This window comes from Myotis yumanensis, unplaced genomic scaffold, assembly GCF_028538775.1.
Source record: "Myotis yumanensis isolate MYYU_CA2020_CCGP unplaced genomic scaffold, mMyoYum1.0.hap1 SCAF_3, whole genome shotgun sequence".
In the NCBI taxonomy this organism is placed as follows: domain Eukaryota; kingdom Metazoa; phylum Chordata; class Mammalia; order Chiroptera; family Vespertilionidae; genus Myotis; species Myotis yumanensis.
The window spans coordinates 131434260-131457298 of NW_027223754.1; the positions used below are offsets into that span (position 1 = coordinate 131434260).

The 23039-nt window shown below is 43.9% G+C and overlaps 2 protein-coding genes across 3 annotated transcripts in view; both read right to left on the minus strand.

The window, feature by feature from the left end:
- Positions 1-17769, minus strand: part of POC1B (POC1 centriolar protein B) — a 111716-nt gene extending 93947 nt beyond the window's left edge. Inside the window, exons 1-2 of one of the 2 annotated variants that reach the window (XM_070409609.1) lie at positions 17629-17769; positions 16961-17045 (exon numbers count right to left, since the gene is read on the minus strand). In XM_070409609.1, coding sequence (XP_070265710.1) covers positions 16961-17045; positions 17629-17643 — 100 coding nt within the window. In that variant the 5' untranslated portion in view covers positions 17644-17769. The remainder of the gene's footprint in view (positions 1-16960; positions 17046-17628) is intronic. The other variant, XM_070409608.1, reaches the window with a different exon arrangement.
- Positions 11413-16440, minus strand: GALNT4 (polypeptide N-acetylgalactosaminyltransferase 4). Its single transcript, XM_070409607.1, has one exon. The coding sequence runs from the start codon at positions 16438-16440 to the stop codon at positions 14692-14694; it is 1749 nt and encodes a 582-aa protein (XP_070265708.1). The 3' UTR covers positions 11413-14691.
- Positions 17770-23039: the final 5270 nt, after the last annotated feature.

Sequence of the window (23039 nt, forward strand, 5' to 3'; positions counted from 1 at the left end):
ATGAAAGAAAATTAGTAAAATATATATGAAAATCTTCCTCCTTGTCAGAGTCTGGGGCACACCATGGGACCCAGAGTCAAGTCCCCGCCCACCCATGTGTGCCACGGAATCGTGCGAGACCCAGACACGGCCAGCCCCACCCTCATTGGGCTAGATCTAGACCCAGCCGGTCCCACCCTTGTCAAGCCCCACCAGGCAGGGTCGCAGCCTCAGGTCCCCTGGCCCGGTGCCGGGTGGGGGGCGCAGCCTGAGGTCCCCTGTCAAGCCCCACCAGGTGGGGGGCGTGGCCTGAGGTCCCCTGGCCTGGTGCTGGGGCAGGGGGCATGCCTTGAGGTCCCCCATCAAGCCCCGCTGGGTGGGGGACGCAGTCTGAGACCCCCCGTCAAGCCCTGCTGGGTGGGGAGCACGGCCTGAGGTCCCCCGGCCCAGCACTGGGGCGGGGGGGTGCACCTTGAGGTCCTGTCAAGCCCCTCCAGGTGGGGGGTGCGGCCTCAGGTCCCCTCGCCTGGTGCCAGGGCAGGGGGCGCGGCCTGAGGTTCCCCATCAAGCCCGCTGGGCAGGGGGCGCAGCCTGAGTTCCCCTGGCCTGGGGCTAGGGCAGGTGGCATGGACTAAGGTCCCCCGTCAAGCCCCGCCGGGTGGGGGGCGCACCTTGAGGTCTCTCGTCAAGCCCTGCTGTGGTGGGGGGTGTGGCCTGAGGTCCCCCGTCAAGCCCTGCCAGGGTTGGGGGGTACAGCCTCAGGTCCCTGCTGATTGCTCGTTAAGGCTCATACAGGAACTCGGCCTCTGCTGTGAGTGCAGCCATCTTGTGTTACAGAAACCCTGCCTCTGCTGTGGGAGCCGCCATCTTTGCAATGAAGTGATGGCCAATTTGCATATTCCCTGTTTATTATATAGGATATTTTTCCTTAGCTAACTGGAACGTTAGAAACATTTTTTTACCACCACATACATCAGTATGTATTTCCTAAGAACAAAGACATTAACTGACATAAACCATAGTACAATTAACAAATTGTCAGGAAATTAAGTACTATTTAATATGTTTTTATTATCCATAGTCTATATATGGATTTGCCAATTACAGCGATTTCCCCGCCCACCATGTAAGCCAGATATGCACTGCATTAACTTCCATGAATCTTTAGTCTCATGTGAATTAGAAAGATTTCCTAAGTCATTCTTTGTCTTTATTGACCTTGATACTCTTGAAGATTAGACCTGTTATTTTTGTAATATGTTTAACAATTTTTTTCCCCTGATGTTACCTTGTGGGTCAGATTCATGATATATTTTTTAATAAGAAATCCATGAAGTTTATATTGTTCTCTTATCAGTGCATCATATTAGGATGCATGTGATATCTCTCTGTCCCAATATTGATGAGATTCACTTTAATCACTTGGTTTAGGTGAGCTTTTCCTTATAAAGTTAATAATTAATAAGTAGTTTGTGGGGACATACTTTAAGACTATATAAATATCCTCTTCCTCAACAAACTTATCACACACTAATTTTAGTATCCTTTAATAATTTTCCAACCCATTATTATTTCTATAATTTACTAATTAGTAATTATTTAATGAACTAATATTTAATTTCTTAATTTGTTATTATAAGGTAAAACCTTTCCTTATCCATTTATCTATTTATTCATTCATTTATATCGGTGTGAACTCAAGATTATTTTACTGGGGTTGTAATCCATCCTTATTAACATTTATTTTTACTCTTATATAGTTCCATATTTGGCTAGTAAGCGTCCTTAAAGCTGACCTTCTGATATAAATTCATCATTCTTTGAGTATTTCCTTATTTCTACAATTACACAATGTTCCAAGATGCATTTTCTCTGCCCCAACCCTAGAATTGGCCTTTTCCCCCAAGATGCTCTGATGCCTATTAGTGGAGAATGACATTTAGAAACCAAGATCTGAGGATTATGTTTGCTTATTGCTACCAGTGTGTCAGAGAACAGAGCTAAGAAATAAGATATAAGTGGAAGTTTCAGTGGGCAGAACTAAGAGATTAGATAGAAATAGAAGGCTGTACTATCTATATATATAAAAGTCTAATATGCAAATAGACCGAATGGTGGAACAACCAAACAACCAGTCGCTATGACATGTGCTGACCACCAGGGGGTGCGCACAGAACATGGCAGGTTTTGGCAGCAGGCAGCAGAGCGTGGAACATGGAGGGCATGGGCCGAGGCAGGATGGTGGAGCAGGTGAGCGGGGGCACCAGAACAAGGCGGGGCACCAGTCACTGTCATTGGGGCAAGCCTCTGGTGGTTACTGAAAATTCTTTGCTCCTGCTTACCGCGGTCCCGCCAGGTGCTCGCACCTGTTGCCAGGACCCGCCCTGCTCACACCTACTGCTGGCACTGGAGCCACCATTTGCACCCACTGCTGGTGCCTGGCACCGGCCCGGATCGCTCAGTGCCGTCAGCAGGTGCAAGCGGCGGCTGCCGGCCCCAATCGCCCCTCAAGGTTTTTCCACCTCCCCCCGCTCCTGAGGGGCGACTGGGGCTGGCAGCCACTGCTCACACCCTCAGCTGGTGCCGGCCCTGCTCACACCTGTTGCTGGCGCTGGCCCCAATCGCTCTGCGCCATCAGCAAGTGCAAGCAGGGTCAGCACCGTCAGCATGTGGGAGCGACAGCAGTGGGGGCGGGGCTGCCGGCAGGCAGGGGACCAGGGACCACAGCGGGAGGGGCCGGGTGGAGGCACAGAGGATGGGTCGATACCCACCCCTATGCCCACCACAGCCTCTCGGCCCACAGTTCCTTTCAAGGTGCACAAATTCCTGCACTGGGACCCTAGTGTAAATATAAAAATATTAAAAACCATGAGTTCATAATCATAACTCCAATTCCAACCTAAAACTACAGAATACATTCTAGCCCCACTTCTTTTATTTTTATTTTTTTTTAAATATATTTTATTGATTTTTTACAGAGAGGAAGGGAGAGAGATAGAGAGTTAGAAAAATCGATGAGAGAGAAACATCGACCAGCTGCCTCCTGCACACCCCCCACTGGGGATGTGCCCGCAACCCAGGTACATGCCTTGGACCAGAATTGAACCCGGGACCCCTCAGTCCGCAGGCCGACGCTCTATCCACTGAGCCAAACCGGTTTCGGCGCCCCACTTCTTTTCATAACTCTTCCCGCACAAAAAAACTTGGCTCTCATTATGCTCAATATATTTTATTAAAATCTAGAATACACAAATAGTAGGGTGATCATCACTAACCCACACCTCTGCAAATAGCACTCTCACTATCAGTAGTTCAGAATTCAGTTTTGCTCCTTTCTGGTCTTGTCAGACTTGGTTTTATTCTTTGAAAGTGGATCTACTTCAGTTTTGAATATAGGTTTAGGGCATGCCTTTTATATCAGGTGTGGTCCTGATTCCTAAGGCTTGGCCTCCTTGGTGTCTCCACCACATGTCTGTGGTGCTTGACCAGATTTCCCCAGTTTGTCTCAGCCAAAGATACAAGGACACCCAGCCCTGCATGGTCACTGGAATCATCAATCCACTCCCAGCCCAGCATTAAGCAATCTTTGCTAAACTTCACAGATTCTAAACCTTCACAAATGTGCCAGGCCCTCAGCCAAAACTATAACAATCCCCCACAGACTTCTGTGGCTGCTTACCTGACTCAGCAAGAACATCTCGGGTATCCTGCCACACAAAGGTCACCCCATCAGCCAGAACTATACCTCTGCTGCCTCAGTGCAGCCAGGCTCTCACTGCTTAGGCTCTACCTCTCTGCTGTGTAGCAGGTGGAGTGCTCCTAGGAAAAAGGCCCAGTAATGGGGGGCTCACCTTACGCCTTCCTTCTTGAAATGACCAGTTTTGTACTCTTTGTTGCTCTGAAAACAGCTGTCTCATATACTTTGTCTTAGTTCACAGTTGTTTTCAGCTGGAGGGCAAGTTTGGTAATCAATTACTCTGTCATAGCTCCAGGCAGGTCTGCCTTATTCTTTTTAACAGCTGCATAGTATTTTGCTGTGCACCTTAATTTAACCAGTCTAGGCCAGTGGTCGGCAAACTCATTAGTCAACAGAACCAAATATCAACAGTACAACGATTGAAATTTCTTTTGAGAGCCAAATTTTTTAAACTTAAACTATATAGGTAGGTACATTGTTATTAACTTAATTAGGGTACTCCTAAGGCTTAGGAAGAGCCACACTTAAGAGGCCAAAGAGCCTCATGTGGCTCTCGAGCTGCAGTTTGCTGACCGCTGGTCTAGGTTACTTAGGTTGTTTACAGTGCTTTTACAAACGATGCTGTGATGTACATTTGTCATTTCTGACATGTGCAAATGTATCTTTGTGACAGATTCCCAAAAGAATTATTGATGGGTCAAAGAACAAACATTTTAGAATTTACTAAAAAGGTTTGTGTTCACAATATAGTAGTATCTTTCACAACTTTATAAATCAGGATTATATCCCCTCAAGTCTTCATCACATATTCAAGGAAGTCCTAATAATTCAATTACCTTCATATAGAATTCCTGAATTTTCAGTTATTTCAGAAGTCCCTCTCCATATTTTCTACCCTCATTATGCCCTGCTTTAAAAGCCACCTACCAGGCCCTAGCTCAGGGGTGGGCAAACTTTTTGACTCGAGGGCCACAATGGGTTCTTAAACTGGACTGGAGGGCTGGAACAAAAGCATGGATGGAGTGTTTGTGTGAACTAATATAAATTCAAAGTAAACAACATTACATAAAAGGGTACGGTCTTTTTTTTTTTTTTTTTTAGTTTTATTCATTTCAAACGGGCCGAATCCAGCCCGCGGGCTGTAGTTTGCCCACGGCTGCCCTAGCTGGTTGGGCTCAGTGGATAGAGCGTCAGCCTGCAGACTGAAGGGTCCCAGGTTCGATTCCAGTCAAGGGCACATGCCTGGGTTGCAGGCTTGATCCCCAGTAGGGGGCTCAAGCCGATCAATGATTCTCTCTCATCATTGATGTTTCTAACTCTCTCTCCCTCTCCTTTCCTCTCTGAAATCAATAAAAATATTTTTTTTAAAAAGCCACCTACCAGAATTAATGTCAGCTTTCTAGTTTGAAGCACCATTGATTCTGTACTTTCTGTTCCATTTCCAGGCTCATGCTAGTCTTTGGGTCACAAAAGAGCCCCAGACTACCTTCCTTCTTCAGGGAAAAATAAACAAGGAAACCTTCTAAGGAAAACTATGAGAAGGAGTTTTCTATAAATATTTTCAAATAAAATACAATCCCCAGGCTTACACATCTACAAACCTAGACAGAAGAGGGTTGCACAATAAAGAGACAATATTCTAATCATAACTATATAAACTTTACTACCCTAATACTTTCAGAAGTAGTTATTACTATCCTAGAACTGTATAATAGTATAATTAGATGAGGGCATAAACTTAAAAATTCTCTGCCTTGAATGAGGGAATAATTAGCATGTTTTCCTACTAGCTCACACTAAGTAATTAGCTTGCTAGCTTAAGCATGGTCTAAAAGAAGCTACAGGCACTTTAAACATAATCTTTAGTAATAATCAATCCGGAGAAATTTAATCTAACTTACTCAACTCCACATCTCCATGAGGACTGATAATCATATCAACACAAGCCTTTACTGAGTTGTTATTAAGGCCAAGTACCTTTAAAGACTTCATAAGCATTCTTTTACTTAATCCTCACAACAGGGCTGGTAGATATAATTATCCCTCTTTAACAAATGAGGAAATGAGTCTTAGTGAGGTTAAGTAACTTGTCCAAGGTCACACAGAAGGAAAGTAGTAGAGCCCATTTTGGGGCCTATCAGACTCCAAAGCCTGGGCATTTATTAATGTTTCTCATTTATCAGTGTTTCTCAAAGCGCTGGGGATTTACGGATTATCTCCATTAGAATTACTGGGGACCTGAAAATGCATACTTCTAGTTGTTTACATTCTTTGGGTGTATATTATTGAAATTTGAGAAATACTGCACTCTGCTACAACCTCTCAGTGAGAACATAAGATTACTTTAGCACTTGGAGTAATTTTTAAAACTGTAACAATAAGAGAAGCTTCAACCAAGCACTACATGGCTGCCATCAACAACTATATTAGGAAAAGAATTTCTGGCAAACTTTTATTATGGTTTCATGATAAGAAAATAACTTAAAAATTCCAAATTTAATTCTGCTTCTTTTCAGTCAGAAACAGGGAAAATTAACTTATTTGTTACAATCATTTATTCTACAAACAACCCATGCACGCTAAACAGTGACTGAGTCAATGCACGGTAACTCTGAAGGAAAAAAGGGGGAAAACTGACAACTTCAATGTTAAAATTTTATAATTTTTAATGGAAACTTCTGAAGTGCAGCTCGGATTCTGAAAACTATGTGAAAATACTTCTAACCTCTTCTAATGTTTGTATATTTGAGTGTGCCCCCAGAGTCTGGCTCCAGACCAGGCTCAGCCAGGCCCTGCTGTTCATTTGCGCCACAGCTTCAGGAAAGTTACTGAACTCTCAGCTTCTGCATCCACAAAAAGGGATGATAACACTTCACAGATATTGCTTTCTCCCATCCCCTCTCCCCTCTCTCCTCTGATCACCTCTCAACCTATCCTGTGAAACCCAGAAAAGGCTATCAAGAAGAAATTAATCATGTAAAATACAGTTAAGGGAATATTGTCAATAATATTGTAATATTATGTAAGGTATATAAATATCTAATCACTATGCTGTACACTTGAAACTAATATAACTTTGTGTGTCAAATCTAATTTAAAGACAAAACTTTTTTTTAAAATCCATCATGCTTCATATTCTGTTTTCTCCAATCATAACCAGAAATTTAAGCCTTAAGCCCCGTTGGTCATCAATGATCATGTACTCTCACTGCCATAATGCTCTAGGTATCTCCTTAGCTGAACTTGACACCATGCCTTCTCTCCTTCCCAAAAGTTACCACTAGACCCTCCTCGTCCTTAACTATTTAAACCTTAACCTTGCTTGGCGACACTAAGATTGCCGAAACCCTTTCAAGCAACGACTATTTTCTCTTTCACACCTCACCTACTGCAGGACAGTCTTCCTCTCCATTCCAACACTCGATATTATTAGTTCACTAGAGGACTGATGCACAGAATTCATGCAAGGGGCTCTGAGGGCCGAGGCAGCAGCCCCGGCTCTGAAGGTCGTCCAGAAGGACACCAGTCTAATTAGCATATTACACTTTTATTATTATAGGGAAGATTCAATAGATATCTCACCCCTATGACATGTAAGGCATTGTGGGTAGGTCAGGGGAAGTGCTAAGTAACAAAAATAGCCAAAATCTGAGACTATATTCACACGGAGAAGAGGAAAACAAACAAGCAAGTAGGAAGATAAAGTAGGAAGTCATAATGAGAATTTTGTGTGGGGCAGAATACTCACTCCAAATGAAGTGATCAGAGGCATTTTTAAGTGGGGGGTATGAAGGGTAAGAAGGTGCCAGTCAAGCAAAGAGTGAGATGGTGAAGAACATTTCAGACCAAGGGCATAATGAGGCTTTCTTTGCCTCCTCCATCATCTATTCTTGTGCTCACACCCTAGAACTTGTCACCAGCAGAACCTGAACACATCTCATCACCACCTGAAACTTGCATATCTTCTGACAACTTGGCTTTTCTTAGAGGTCACTTGTTCACCTCATCCGAAGTCTCATCCATAGATCTATGTTCTTCATTAAGACTCTTTTTACCATCTTCGTTTAACCATCCAATTTACAATTCCCCTCTTACACATATATTTAATCCCTTGACTACCCTGTCTTCCTTCAGGCTAGCCTGGCAAAATCCCAATCATTCTGCCTTTTTCTGAGACTATATCTGTGCCAGTCAGAAATGCTAGACACAACCCCAGATTGGGAACACTGCAAATTCATGATCACTAATTTCATATGAACTTCTACACTGCCCAGTAGTGCTCAATAATGACTATTTGATATCTTCTACATTCTCTTCAACATTTTTACCCTATTCTAGACCCTAGCTTTCATGATAACCTACTATAATGGCTTTCCTTCCTATCTTTCTGATTATTCCTTCTTAGATTTTGTTGTTATTTCCTCTTCTGATCTAAAGGTTGGAGATCTTCTGGACTCAGATATGGGCCATTTGCCCTCATTGCTCTATGTTCTTCCCAGGTGACTTTATCTATTCTCATGACTTTAAATACCTTCTATGCTAATAACTCCCAAATCTCTTTCTTTCCCAGACCACCTCTTTACTTTCAAGATCACCATTTTTGGCTAAAACCACCATCATCTTCTGCTGATATTACTATAACAGCTCTTAATTTCTCTGCTAATAGTTCAGTCTCCCCATGGTAGCCACAGTGATCTGATGTATAAATCAAATCATGTTATTCCCTTACTTACAACTCTCAACGGCTTCCTACAACTCTCAGAAAAAAATCCTAAAACATGGCCTCTTAGTTTCCTGAGGCTGCCATAACACATTACCAAAAATTTGGAGGCTTAAAACAACAGAAATTTATTCTCTCACAGTTCTAGAGACTGGAAGTCTAAAATCAAGGTGCTGGCAGTACCACACTCCCTCTAAAGCTGGGGTGGGAACGTCCAGCTCATGGGCCTCATAAGACATGCAAAAACATTTGGTCTGGCCCTGTCAATGCGTTAGGGGTGAGTTAATTAAATGTTTGGCCAAATACAGCAGGCTAATTTTTTAAGTTGATAATTTTGTATGGCCTACAAATGATGTTATAAATATCCAAATGGCCCTTGGCAGAAAAAAGGTTCCCTACCCTGCTCTAAAGACTAGAGATTCCTTGCCTCTTCCAGCTTCTAATGCCTTTGGGATCTCCCTGGCTTGTGGCGCAATTACTCCAATTCTCTATCTCGTGTGGCTTTCTCTTATCTCCTTAGTTTGTGTCTTATAAGAACACTAATCATTGGACTTAGGGCCCACCCAGGTCATTCTAGATTATTTCTTCTCAAGATCCTTAATTGCATTTGCAAAGACCTTTATTTATAAACTAGAAGCCCATTGTATGAAGATTTGCGCAATAGGCCTTCCTTCCCCTGGCTGCCGGCACCGGTTTTCCTCCGGCACTCGGGACCCAGGCCTTTGGTCTGGCCGCAACAGAGAAGCCAAGCCTCTTCAGTCTTCAGTCTTCAGTCTTCAGTCTGGCTGGAGCCTTCAGTCTTTGCTCCGTGCCTGTGTATAAATATTAACCGCCATCTTTGTTGGGTTAATTTGGATAGTCATTCTGATTGGCTGGCGAGCGTAGCGGAGTGACACCAATTTGCATGTTTCTCTTTTATTAGTGTAGATACTGTCACATTTACAGGTTCTGGGGATTAGTACATAGGCATATCTTTTGGAGGGCCATCATTTAACCCACTATAACCTCCTAGCTTCCAAGGCCTTACCCACGCTGCCTCTGCCTCTCCCAGCAACTTCATCTCCCAAAGCTCTCTTTCTTGGTGCACGGCTTTACCGATGCTGGCTGCCTTTTAGTTCCTTGATTGAGGACAAGCTCTTTCCCATCCTTCTGCTAAATGCTATTCCATACCATGCTCTCTAGTCTGCCTAGCTAACTCCTCCTTTAGGTCTTGACTTAAATCTAACTTCCACAGAGAAGTGTTTTTTGACCTATACACTTATGCTGTCACAGTTATCATCCCTCAAAGCATTTTGTTCCTTTTCTTCACAGCATTCAATTAATTTTCCTGTTTCCAAGTTGAACCTGCATATAATTTGTGTGTTTGCTTGTTATTCTTTGTCTCTTATCACTGGACTGTGAATTCTTCATACCACTTCTGGCACACCTGCTTTGTTAACTTCCTTTCCTATACCCAAGCGTGGGCCAGCACCTGGCACAGTGGCAATAACTAAATAAAGGAGTACTGAGTTAAAACAGCACCTCCCATTCTCCTTTGAACAGGATTAGATAAGTACAAATAAATGGGTTAGAAGGGTCAGCAGACAGCTGAGGACATGAGGCCTGCAGCAGATCTCTCTCCCAGGCCAGCCTGATAGAATGGCCAAGCTGGGTAAAAAGGAAAAGTAGAACCTGATTACTAGCAAGTTCTTTCTCTACTCAATTCTGCCAGGAACAGACTGTATATCTCGGGAACTCATTCACCTTTTATAATAATCTCTACCTACTGTTCTAAAGGATTAATTGAGGTTTTTCTGAATTTTAGGAAAAACTCCAATAACAACTGATTTCCTACTGCAGCCTAATACTTAACTGGGAGATTCACATTATATATAAGGTTCTCAATTTTACTAAATCACAAAATGATTCAAGTATTAATAATAAATACTGCTGGCCTGTTTTAAAATCTATTGTGCACAGAGGGACTCAGAAAAGAGAAATATTTTCTAGGACACATGAAATTCTCCAGCTTCTTTTTTACCCTGAAGTTTATTTTTTAAATTGAGATATAATTTACATACTGTAAATTCCCCCTTTTAAAGTGTACAATTCAGTGTTTTGCCCAAAGTTGTACCGCCATTGTCACTATCTAATTCCAGAACATTCTCATCACCACCACTTTCCGCCCCCCCCCCCCCCCGTCCCCCCCAAAAACAACAACGCAAAAAACCATGCTCATTAGCAATCATTTGCTATTCTTCCCTTCCCCAGTCTCTGGCAACCACTAATGTATCATCTCTACAGATTTTCCCATTTGTTTCCATATTTATGAAACTAATATAGAGACATGAAATGATTTGCACAGGGTTGTAGCCACCTCATAAGAAAGCAAGATTATAACACATGTATTTATAGCAACTTTTTAAACAGTATAAAATACAAGAGATCAGTGAAAATATGTTTAGCTCAACTATACATATCTTCAACGTGGCTATAAGACTCCTGATGCATAAAGCTCAATCCTTAGGCTAGTATTTCTCAGCAGTGTGTCAGGCTGGGTGGAGGCAGGAGGGCAGGGTGTTAGGCAGGGATCACTAAAGAAGAGATGCTACTGTTGGACAGGAATTGCCCATAAGGACAGGATGATGAGAGAGAGAAGGTTGAGAAAGTGTGACATAACGAGGTTTATAGGACTTTTTTTTTTTAGCCCAGGGCTGTGAAATTAGTGCTAATGTGCACAGGTGCCCACTTGCTTTCTTTTATAGTGCCCTCAGTGGGTCCCAGAGATCCCTAATTATTCCCAGTTTGTTTGAGTAGTTAATGCATAAATAGTGCTACCACCATTTCAGAATACTTGCTGGTTTATGACACTTTGCAAAATAATATAGAAAACTTGACTTTTTTATAGTCTACTGCCTGCATTCCCAATTAAGTTAAAGCATTACAAGCTTAACTTACTTCTGCACCACCAACAAACGTGTACACAGGAACAGTGATCCCATAGACTAAAATAACAATCAAAATCCATTTGCAAAAATAATTAGGCACACATTTTATTTTGTCTTAATCAATATTGCAAATACATTAACAAAGGGGGGAAAAAAGAACGGAAACTGCTCATCACACAGAAAAAAATTCATCATTCAAAACAGATTAATCTGAACTTCAACATTCTTTTTTAAAAAATATACTTTTATTGATTTCAGAGAAGAAGGGAGAGGGAGAGAGAGATAGAAATATAAATGAGAGAGAATCATTGATCAGCTGCCTCCTACATGCACTCCACTGGGGACTGAGCCCGAAATCTGGGCATGTGCCCTTACTGGGAAATGAACCGGGACCTCCTGGTTCATAGGTCAACACTCAACCATGCCTGGCTGAATCTCAACATTCTTTGTGCTCATTTTAAAATATTCTTAAAACAGGAACTCAAAAAGACAAACAAGTGAGAACTGTTCTATCAATTCAAATTGAGATCCTAAATCAACTATGACTACACAACTTAAAAATAACCTTGTCTTCAATCTAGAAATGCTTGATTTGCCAACGTATAATGAATACAAATTTTCTTTTATTAACAAGTTACTTTGAGTTATAGAGATCCTGCATATGATTAGCTTATCTTTTTTTTTTTTTAATGACTTATAAAATTGCCTAGTTAGATGGTCTAACTATTCAGAGACTCATATACTAAATGACATAGTGTCTGGCCATTTAAAGTTGAAACTTGTTTAGCAAATATTTTACTAACGTTATTATTAAGCATATAAATTAACTTAAAAGGTCAACTCTTAATTGCTCCCAACAAAAGGGAGCTTTGGTACCAATAAATTAGAAGTAGGGCATCCAAATATATTTTGTTTGCAGTTTTATAGTGTGTTTTTTTAATTAAATTGGAAATGCCTATGCATGAAAAGTGAAAGTCTCATTCTTCAGTTATGTACAGGATTGTAAGGAATGAACAACCTAACTCTTCCAAATTATTGATGTAAATAAAGCACTAGCCTAAAATTTCTTCCAAAAAGCCCTGAAATTTAGACCAAAAGTAAATAAAGAATTAAGTACTACTCTACTTTTTAATGCTCCCTTTCCCTCTTGACATGAGCAGCAAGATACTAGAAAAAAATAATTTCAGTATGTACTTCCAGAATATATCAATTTTAGTTCTCCCATTTGATAGGGAGCTAAGAATAATAAAAATAAATTAAAAAAGAAAAGGTAACTTAATAATTAAAAAGAGGCAGACTGAGCATGGGGAGAGGGTGGGTTTAGGAGATCTGCTGTCAGTCAACCCTTCTGTAAAATTCAGAGCACTATGATAAGTCCTCTTTAAACTATACCCAGGGCCATGCACAATTGCACATGGGATCTGGGCAATTCTTTGATAAACTTTAAGGTTGCCAGATAACTTACAGAAAGTTATAACACATTTTCATTTTAAGAAGCAAAATTAAAAAAAAATATTCAAGACACCAAGCAATTTCACTCTTTGAAATAACTATCCTAAATTTTTTTTCTTAAATTCAGATTTTGCAAAGTTGCTAGGTCATTAAATAGACACTGAGAACAACTTTTCATATAAGGACTGTAGATTAATTCTTTATCAAGCATGTATTTTTCAAAAATCTAGGCCAAATTGAGATTTAATTCTAAATTTAGATTTCTAGATATAACATTGCAATAAAACCAGTAAAAATACTTTTGTTCAAGTATGTTTACTTCTCCAATTATTTAGTTTGGGAAATATTTACATCCTTGCCCCAAAAGATTACTAACAGTTTGAAAGATTAAAGATAAAAACAAAAATTGGTTCAACAATTGTCAAAATGAAATGAATACAACAACTTTCCACTCAATCCCAAAATAAACCACTGCAGCACGTGAGCTCAGCTCACATAAAACCACTTCTTTTTCCCAGCTTCATAACTGGACTGAACGTTGCTCAAAAACATGACCTATGTTAAAAGTGGAGAGATAAAAAGTGTTGTAAAGATTGCACAATGATTGAAATTGAGATGGATATAATGTATAATCATAACACTTCAGAGCTGGAAGAGATCTTCAGGATCGATCTAATCCAGCATCCACATTTTACAGATCAGGAAAGTGAGGGCCAAACTGAGTCATTTGGTCAAATGACTTGACCAGTCACATTCCTGGGCTGAGCTATTCATTCATTCACTCAGTCATTTTCCCATTTTCGGAAAGCTGCCTAAGTGCGAGGCTCAGTGGAAATAAGCTGGAAGCAGCATTCACCACTGTCAAGACAGGCTTCTTTCCCTATCTTCTTAAGATTAATCCTGAAATGCCCTAAGCAGCAAGAACTCACAGAAGAGTTCCACAGCCTTTGCAAAACAGGACCCACTTTCGGTTTCACACATTTCAATAAACACAGTTGGGTTTAACTTCAGAGAGGCCTCAATTGTATTTACTTTAAGTGATTAAGCATTAACAAAGGGAAGAAGTACAGTATTCTGAGTGAGTCCCTCTCTAGTACATTCATAACTTAAGGAAGTGCAATCAGAAAATGCCCTAACACACAAACAAGTTCACAGACAGGACAGGTTATGAAATCAAAGCTATCTGAGGTATCACTATAGATCAGTTAAGTCCAATAGCTCAAGTTTACAAAGTGTGGAATGTAAAGATCTCCCCATTTCATTCAAATGTGGGTATATTTTTCTGAGATGTCTATATGTAAAAAAAAAAAGACCTCCAAACTCACATTCAAACTAATTCCCTCTTCTAATGACACACATATTCAAACCAGGCCTTTCTCCTTAAAATCAACTTTCTTTGATTTCCATTTCATTTTAAAAAATTAGGAAAAATAAACAAACCCTAAAAGTTAATGTGTTGGCTAAAGAAATCCAAATTCTATGTATAATCAAAACAGCTTTAGCTCAAACTGCACATTTAAGAGTTTGTAAAAAAAAAAAAGGGGGGGGGGGGATGTGCAGTGAACTCACCCATCAACAAAAATCATCTCTTATTTTACATGGGACTTTTACAGTCTGTAATATCATCTGGCACCTAAGCGTTTTGTGTATCTCAATTCACAGTCAACTTCTTTAAGGAGAAGAAACCATATTGACAGAGCTCTGAAATAAAACAACCTCTAAGTAAGGCACTTTCAAACGTGAAACAGCAGCTCTGTGCACATCAGTTTGTGTTCTATGCCAAGATGAACCACAGGTTATACAGCCCTCTCACAGATGACCACTGGGTGATTTCTGATAAAATATAATCTCCATTGAGGCTCTTTGACTTTCCGGAATATACCGTCAGCTCAGGACCAAAGTGCTGCTGTGCTCTTTTAGTTCTCAAACTTCCAGATTTGATTTTTATCCAGAGCATCACAAGTTCTCATCTGCACATCAGGTCGGCCCTCAGGTGTCCGATAAGCACTAAGACAGAGTCCTGAGTGTGGATGAAAAATGGTTCCATCTTCTTTAAAATGCCAAATAATGTTTGCTGGCACAGGGAACCCATCTTTTGGACAATTTTGCATCCCTACGTGATTTTTTTGCTCAGGAACCTCTGCACATAACTCTGTCACAGAATTAAACCTGATTTCTTTGTTTGAAGTGTATTCAAAGAATTGATTGCCCCCCTGACCATGGCATCCAAACAGTGAAAGGTTAGCACCTGTGGGGTTGTTGTCAGGAGCATTATAATCTAAACATTCAGAAGAGATCCCCATACTGCGAACAGCTCCGTGCCAGCCTGGCCTATCCTCTGGAACGTGTAAGTTCGAAAACACGTTTTTCAAATACCAGTCAAAGCTCTTGCACTTCAGCCGTTCTCGCAGTAGCTTTCTTTCGGAAATATCTCCGTAAGCTTCTTTCCTGGCCGGAGGGTTCCGATTGTAGAAGTGCTCCTTGTACTCATCCATCCACACTTCCGCGGCCCGAGCAGTGTTCTGTAGGAAATTGGGCCGCGCATAGGGAGCCCGCTTAGGGAACACGTGGCCCACGTGGGAACACGGGTGGATCTCCAGCTTCCCTCCGCACTGCCACACCCTGAAAGACAGCTCCAGGTTTTCACCGCCCCACACTTCCATCCCAGTGTCGTACGTCCCAAGGTACTCAAAATACTTCTTGCTGACAGCAAACAGTCCCCCGGCCATGGTGGGCGACCTGATGGGCTCGATTCTCGATTTCCACCTGTCCCGTTCATGTTTGGGGACAGAGTGCCACTGGAACGTCAGACGCCAGTCAAACCCACCAATCATGGGCTCCCCGGTCTGCATATAGAATTCGAAAGTATTCCAATCAATGGTGTCTATCACGGGACAAACCACAGCCGTTTCGTCCTCGCCGATCCTTTCCAAAAGGGGTTCCAACCAGCCCGAGTTACACTCACAGTGGCAGTCCAGGAAGGTGAGCACGTCCCCCGTGGCAAACGTGGCCCCGATCAGGCGGGCCCGGACCAAGCCCTCCCGCTTGTTGGTCCGGATCAGGCGGACTCTCTCGAGGTTGCTGATGTACGTTTCGAGCTGCGCCTTCAAATACACGCGGTCGCTCAGGTCATCCACCAAGATGATCTCCTTCAGGAGGACCGCGGGGGAGGTCTCCAACACGCTGTGGATGGTGCGGAGCAGCGTGGACCAGGCCTCGTTGTAGAAGGCGATGATCACGGAGGTGGTGGGCAGCCGCCGGTAGGGGAACGCCTTGGACCTGCACTCGGGCATCCTCTTGTCCTCGATGTGGCGGTGCAGGGAGATCCTGTCGCTGAGGTAGATGTTGATGGCATATCTCTCAATGAGTTCCTCCTGCTGCTTCCGTTCGGCCTCGCTCAGCTGGAGGTGGCTGGCTTTGCCCCACTCCCCCGGGGCCTGGGGGTCTGCGGGCGGCTTCTCGTACAGCGGCCGGAACAGATCTTCTGCCCCGGCCCCGGGGTCCGGGAGCTGCCTCGGCCCCCGCTCCCAGGCCAGGCCCGCTCCCGGGGCGGCATGGAGCGTGGAGACCGAGAGTTCCACCAGCACGTAGGCCACGGTCAGGAGCGCCAGCAGCAGGCAGCTCTTGCCTGCCCAGGTCCACCTCGCGGCCACCCGGATCCGCATGGCCGGGGCGCGGGCGCCGACCCGGGTCCCGGCGCGGGGCAAGGCGTGCGGGGCTCGGGGCGGAGCGCACCTCCCAGCGGGGCCCTGCTCCCCCGCAGGCGGGTCCTCGGCGCCCGGGGCCTCCTGGGGTCGCCGAGCCTCCGTCGCCGCCCGCGGCGCAGCCCCAGCTCCGGTCCGCACTTCCTCCCGCGCCGCTCACAACTTTTCACCAACTCCCGGCCCACACCCACCCGCCCGCCCTCCCTCCCGGCGCGGACAAAGCCCTCCCCCTCCCGCTCGCTCCTCCTGGCGGCGAGTTCGAGAAAGTCTCGGGCAGGGCCCGGGGGCCTCGGCGGGACCGTGCGCTCCCGAGCTCCCCGCGCTCCCGGCCGCCCTCAACCCCCACCTAGGACCGCGGTGGTCCCCGGGGGGCCCGGCGTGGACAGCAGGCAAGGTTTCCAACCACCTGAGCGCTGCCCGTCACAAAAAGGAAAAAAAAAAAAAAACAGAGAGAGAGAAAGCGCGCGCGAATACAACTTACCCAGGTGTTTGCCGTTGGGACTAAAGTCCAAGGAGGTGATCGCAGCTTTGTGGCCCTTAAAGTAACGCTCCAGAACGGGGTCCTCCTGGGAAGGAAAGTTGTCAAGGTGTGAAAGCAGGTGCAGAGTGCGAGCTCGGGGGGTCGGGGATGCGCGCGGTCCCCTCCCGCGGGGTCCGTCCCGGGAGCGGCCACGGGCGGTGGGTCCGCGGGCGGGAGGCCCCACGGGGAGCCGCGGGGCGTTCCCGGCCACATCCTCGGTCCGCGCTGCTCAGAACCGCGCGGACCTGAGAAGCCGCCCGGGCCGCGCGCTGGGAATGCAGGCTCCCGGGCCCCCCGGCGGCGCGCGGTCACCGGTGCGCGCGGGGCCCCGGCTTCGGCGCTTTTTTAAAACCTCCCGGTGATTCTGACGCAGGCGCTCCACGGGAACCTCGGAGAATTCCGGAGGCGGTGCGCCTGCGTGGGCTCCGTCCCGAGCCGGGCCAGGGCTGGACGCTCCCCGCCGCCCCGGCAGCAGCGGGGGAGACGCGGGCGCCCGGGGCGAGGGGCTAGAGATTGCGGACCCGGCGGCGGACACCTGCCTCCACCTCCCGCAGGTGGGGGCGCGGCCCCGACCGGGCCCCGCAGCCCGCAGAACCGGCTCCGGAGAGTCGCTTCCAGCCCGTCCTTACCGGGGCGCAGGCCATGGGGGGAGCGGTGGGCCACCGGTTCCTGCGGGTGGGGAAACGGGGGAAAAGAAGGGGATGAGATGCGATGGGGGACCATGCGGCGCCCGGAACCGTCCGCCGGGAGCGGCGGCGCCTCCCGGTCACTACAACAACGGCGGCCCACTCACACCCGCGCTCCAGGCGTGGCCAGCCGAGCCCCGAGGTTCCGCGGCGCCGGGCACCGCCGGGCGTCCTCCAGCTGGCAGGCCGGACGCCCCACGGTCAGGTGCGACCACACGCCAAAGCCAAAATGTATTCACACTCTCGCCCCTCCAGGCTTGGCACCCAGAAGGAGAGTAGTCACTGTGATGGGAATGAAACCGCTTGGAGCGAGAGGGTAAATAAAGAGTCTGTGATCGATGCAATCGGAGTTCTATTACTCCTTAAAGAGACAGCGCCCGCGAATTCTAGCGGGTCCCCTATTGCTTGTTAAGACGGAGGAGAGAGATTTGATCAAAGTGGGAGCAGCTTGCTAGTCTTTAATGTGCGCAAAGGAACTAAGCCTCTGGAGAACAGATTTAAATTTACTTAATTTCTATTTTTCACACAATGCCCCGCGTGATGTAAATATAGATTGTGGATAAAGGTGATGAATGAATTAAGTGAATGTTGTGCATCCACTTAATGTTTTTCTATTTTTCTATTCTAATCTCATTTTTGTATGTTTTAGAACAACCAACTTATACAGCAGCATATCTAGTCTTTAGCAAGACGTAGGAATAACCTTTTTGTTTTGTTTAAATTATTAAGGCTACGTAGTAACTACAGCCATTTCTGCAGCAAGCTTCTTTACACATAATATCACTCGAGCTTCAGCAACAGTATGCAGGTGATAGAGTTACAAAATGTTACCAAAGTTTACAAATTACAAACTTGATTCTTAGATATTTTATATATAATTGTCAAAAATCACAGAGACAGCTCTTCCAAGTCCATATCTTTTGTACCCAGCCTTAAAGCATGAAGGACTCAATCTGAAAATTACATACAAAATAAGAATTCTTGGCAGTATAAGATGGCATAATAGATCACAGCTGGTAAAATACATACTGTATGCAAATGAAAGGTATACTACATAACTTAATTACAGTTTAACACTGCAATCTAAAGCTATTTCCTATCTGCCTAATTGCTCAGTACAGTGTTCATTAAAACTAAATTCTATCACATTCAGTAGTTAAATTCCAATATAAATTTATTGAATATCTGAGGAATAAAAAGGTGACTGAGATATCTTCCCTGCCCACTTAACAATCTAGGTTTCTGAGCCTCATATTTTAGCACACATTACGATGATTTAGGGGACCCCATTCCCAAAGATGCTGATTCAACATATATGGGGTGGAATCAGAGTCCTTCAGATGTAATAAGCCCCTTAATGATTGCTATGGGCGTCTCAGCTGTGTACAATGAGAAACATTGCTCTAGTCTAGGAGGTGATGCATCAAGAGTGCTGATACCCGCAACTTGTCAGCAAAGTGGCAAGACTCAGCCTTGCTATTTATTCCCAATCTAGGTATGACTTTTTTTTTAAGCCTTACATACTTAAAAATAATGCTGGATTCTGGTGGGAATATACAATGGCATAGCACTGTGGAAAACAGTTTGGCTGTTCCTAAAAATGTTAACTCCTGCCGAAACCGGTTTGGCTCAGTGGATAGAGCGTCGGCCTGTGGACTGGAAGGTCCCAGGTTCGATTCCGGTCAAGGGCATGTACCTTGGTTGCAGGCACATCCCCAGTGGGAGATGTGCAGGAGGCGGCTGATCGATGTTTCTCTCTCATCGATGTTTCTAACTCTCTATCTCTCTCCCTTCCTCTCTGTAAAAAATCAATAAAAATATATTAAAAAAAAAAATGTTAACTCCTAGGTATGTGTACCCACAAGTGCTGAAAGTAGGGGCTTGGAACAAATGCTTGTACACCAGTGTTTATAGCAGCCTTATTCACAATAGCCAAAAAGTGGGAACAACTCACATGTTTAACGGACGAGTTGAAAAATAAATGTGATTCATACATACAATGAACTGTTATTCAGTCATAAAGATGAATGAAGTTCTGACACATACTACAACATAGGTGAAGCTTGAAAATGTCATGCTAAGCCAGACACAATGGAACATATGCTCTGTGATTTACTTATATGAGGTACCTTGAATAGGTAGATTCATAGAAATGAAAAGTGGAATGGGAGTTACCAGGGGCTGGGGAAAGGGAAAATGGGGAGTTATTGTTCAATGGGTGCAAAGTTTCTGTTTGAGCTGATAAAGTTCTGGAAATTGATAATGGTGATGGTTGCAAAACACTATGAATGTATTCAATGCCAGTGAACGGTACACTTAAACATAGTTAAAATGGTAAATTTTATGTTATGTGCATTTGACTACAATAAAAAATAATTCTGGGAATTCTGAGGAATAACCCAAACCTTAGGATTTCTCACAGCCAAGATATGTCTAATATGGGGTACAAAAGATTACAGAAAAAGAAACAGTTGGAGATGTAGAAACTAGCTCAAAAGGAAACAAAATTTTAAGTGCAGATTTTCTCTGTCTTTTAGTAAAAAATATTAAACTTTTTCCAAATACCAAAAAATACATGTTTTTAATCAAATAGAAAAAAATCACCTATTGTCCCATCACCTAAAGTTGACTTTTACAAAATTCATCATCTACTCATTGTAGGCTCACTACATGCCAGATATTCCTCTCAGTACCTTACAAATTCTGACATTTAATCCTCATAACAATCTTATTATAGAGATGCTGTTATTGCCATTTCAATCTTATAGACAAGGAAATTGATGTGCAGAGACAGTGAGTTACTTGCCCCGCACACAGGAAGTGGCACAGCTGCCTCCAGACTCCACTCTCTTAATCACTAAGTAAGTCATCATGCCTTTTGCATGATTGCAAGCATATTGTTAATATGTAGAATCCTGTATCTTAGCCTAAGAGTAAGTTTTACAAAAAGAAAAAAAAGTAACATTTGCTTTATTTTCTAAATATGTTTATTAATTTTTAGAGAGAGAGGAATAGAGGGACACATTGATGAGAGAGAAACATCATAGATCGGCCGCCTCCTGCATGCCCCTTCTGGGGATAGGGCTGGCAGCAAAGGTATGTGCTCTGACCAGGAATCAGACCTGCATCTCTGGCTGGTCGCTCACCCACTGAGCCACACCAGCCAGACCATTTGCTTTGTTTTCATTCTACTGTCTTCATCTCTTACTTCAAACTGCCCTTCCTATGGTTCTTTTCCATATTTGATTTTATTCCTTTTTGCTATTCCTCACCTTTGCAGATGGACATTTGGAAATATGGCCAAATTGGGGATATTTTTCCTAACCTCAAGTGTGCTTGAGTTCATGTAATTCTACTTGCTGCAGTAATTATTAGGGACCTCCTCAGACTACAAACTTATTAACCTGTATGGGAGCCACACTATTTCACAATATTTAAAAATGTGCAAGGTATCATTGAAAACCAAGTACTAGGCAGGGCAAACTGATCCTTTCAGTAGCCCCCCTTTTACACATCCCCCTCAAATCAGAATATATATATATATATATATATATACTTGAGTACTAAAAAGGGTTGTTTGTACTATAGCTCGAATCATTCCTAGATTAATTCACTTTCAAACATTGAAATTTCAGGCAGAGCACAAAAGTGCCATCTACTGTCCACAGTCCTACTTGGCACTTGGAGTGAAAATATTTTGTCGCCTGTTTCCAGGCTGTGTAACTCTCTTTTGGACACAGTTGCTCCAAAATATAGGAGAGTACATAGAAAGTTTTCCAGATATGTTTTTTAAAAAATATATTTTTGTTGATTTCAGAGAGAGGAAGAGAGAGAGAGAGAGAGAGATGCATTGATATGACGATGCTCAACCAATTGAGCCACACCAGTCAGGGTATTTCCAGATATGTTTGAATCATTGAAGTATTAACCTGTTTTATTTTTAAAATTCTCACCCAAGGATATGTTTATTGATTTTTAGAGAGAGAGGAAGGGAGAGAGAGGAGAAGGGGGTCATCAATGTGAGAAACATAGATTGGTTGCCTCCCATATGTGTCCCAAGCGGGGATAGAACCTGTAACCTAGGTATGTGCCTGGAAATCGAACCCGCAACCTTTTGGTGTATGGGATGATGCTCTAACTGAGTCACCCAGCAGGGCTAAATCATTACCGTTTTTTAAATTACGACTATCAATGATTTATTTCAATCAACATTCATTCTTCAAATCCTATCAACTATATCCTCACAATTGATTTTGTCTTCCCATCTTCCTGTTCCTGGGCCTATGGGCTCTCTCTAGGGCCTAGAGCAGCCATGGGCAAACTATGGCCCGCGGGCCGGATCCGGCCGTTTGAAATGAATAAAACTAAAAAAAAAAAAAAAAAAGACTGTACCCTTTTATGTAATGATGTTTACTTTGAATTTATATTAGTCTAGAGCTAGGCCCTCTTCTTCCACCCTCCCACCACCCCCACCCCCCCAAAAGGATTTCATTAATCCCTAATCTACTTCTGACTTCAAGACTTACCTCTGTCTGTCGTGCATACTGCCAATAGCACCAGAGTAGCTTGCGAAAAAGTACTGATTATTGGGCCTCACCTCAGAGATTTGATTTAGAAAGTCTGGTGTGAATACTAGGAATCTGTATTCTCCAACAGGCTTTCCAGGTGGTTATAATGTGCATCAAGATTTGGAAGCCATTGGGTAAATCATACCACAAGCCTTCTTTAAAATTCACTTTGTCACTTTATTGTCTGAGTCTTAAAACAAATTCCTATTTTATATTCAACCACACATCTCCCCAGGCTGATTCTTAAGCCATTACAGGCAACTGTACACATTCACACTTTGGAGCCTTTTCTAGAACTATTCCTATAGTGTGAATGCCTGTACAACTACCAATTCCAACTTCTGCACAAAGAAACCTTCTCAGGATTTGAGAAGATGCCATAATTTTGAGCAATTGCCTTTCTTGAAACCTATCCCCTAACCCCTCATAAAAGTACTAGAGGCCTGGTGCAGGAATTTGTGCACAGGTGGGGTCCCTTGGCGTGGCCTGCGGGGATTGGGCTGAAACCAGCAGTCCAACGCCGCCTGCCACTCCTGCCTGCCACTCCTGCTCATCCCGGCTCCGCTGTGCCTGCCGCAGGCTCACCCAGTCAGTCCTGATCGGGAGAACCCTTTGTCTGGTGCCCATCCCAAGAGGATGGGGGGCCGGGACACAATCGGCCCTCTGGGTGGGCAGTGGTACGCCCTTGCTGGCCTGGGATCCGGATAAGTCCCACTGACGTTCACATGGGTTGTTTGGAGCCACCTGGTGGCCACTTTTATATCGTTTCTTCCTTGAGGAGCATCT

Coding starts and splice junctions, on each gene's coding strand:
- GALNT4 (XM_070409607.1), bottom strand. CDS start 16,440: ATGCGGATCCGGGTGGCCGCGAGGTGGACCTGGGCAGGCAAGAGCTGC.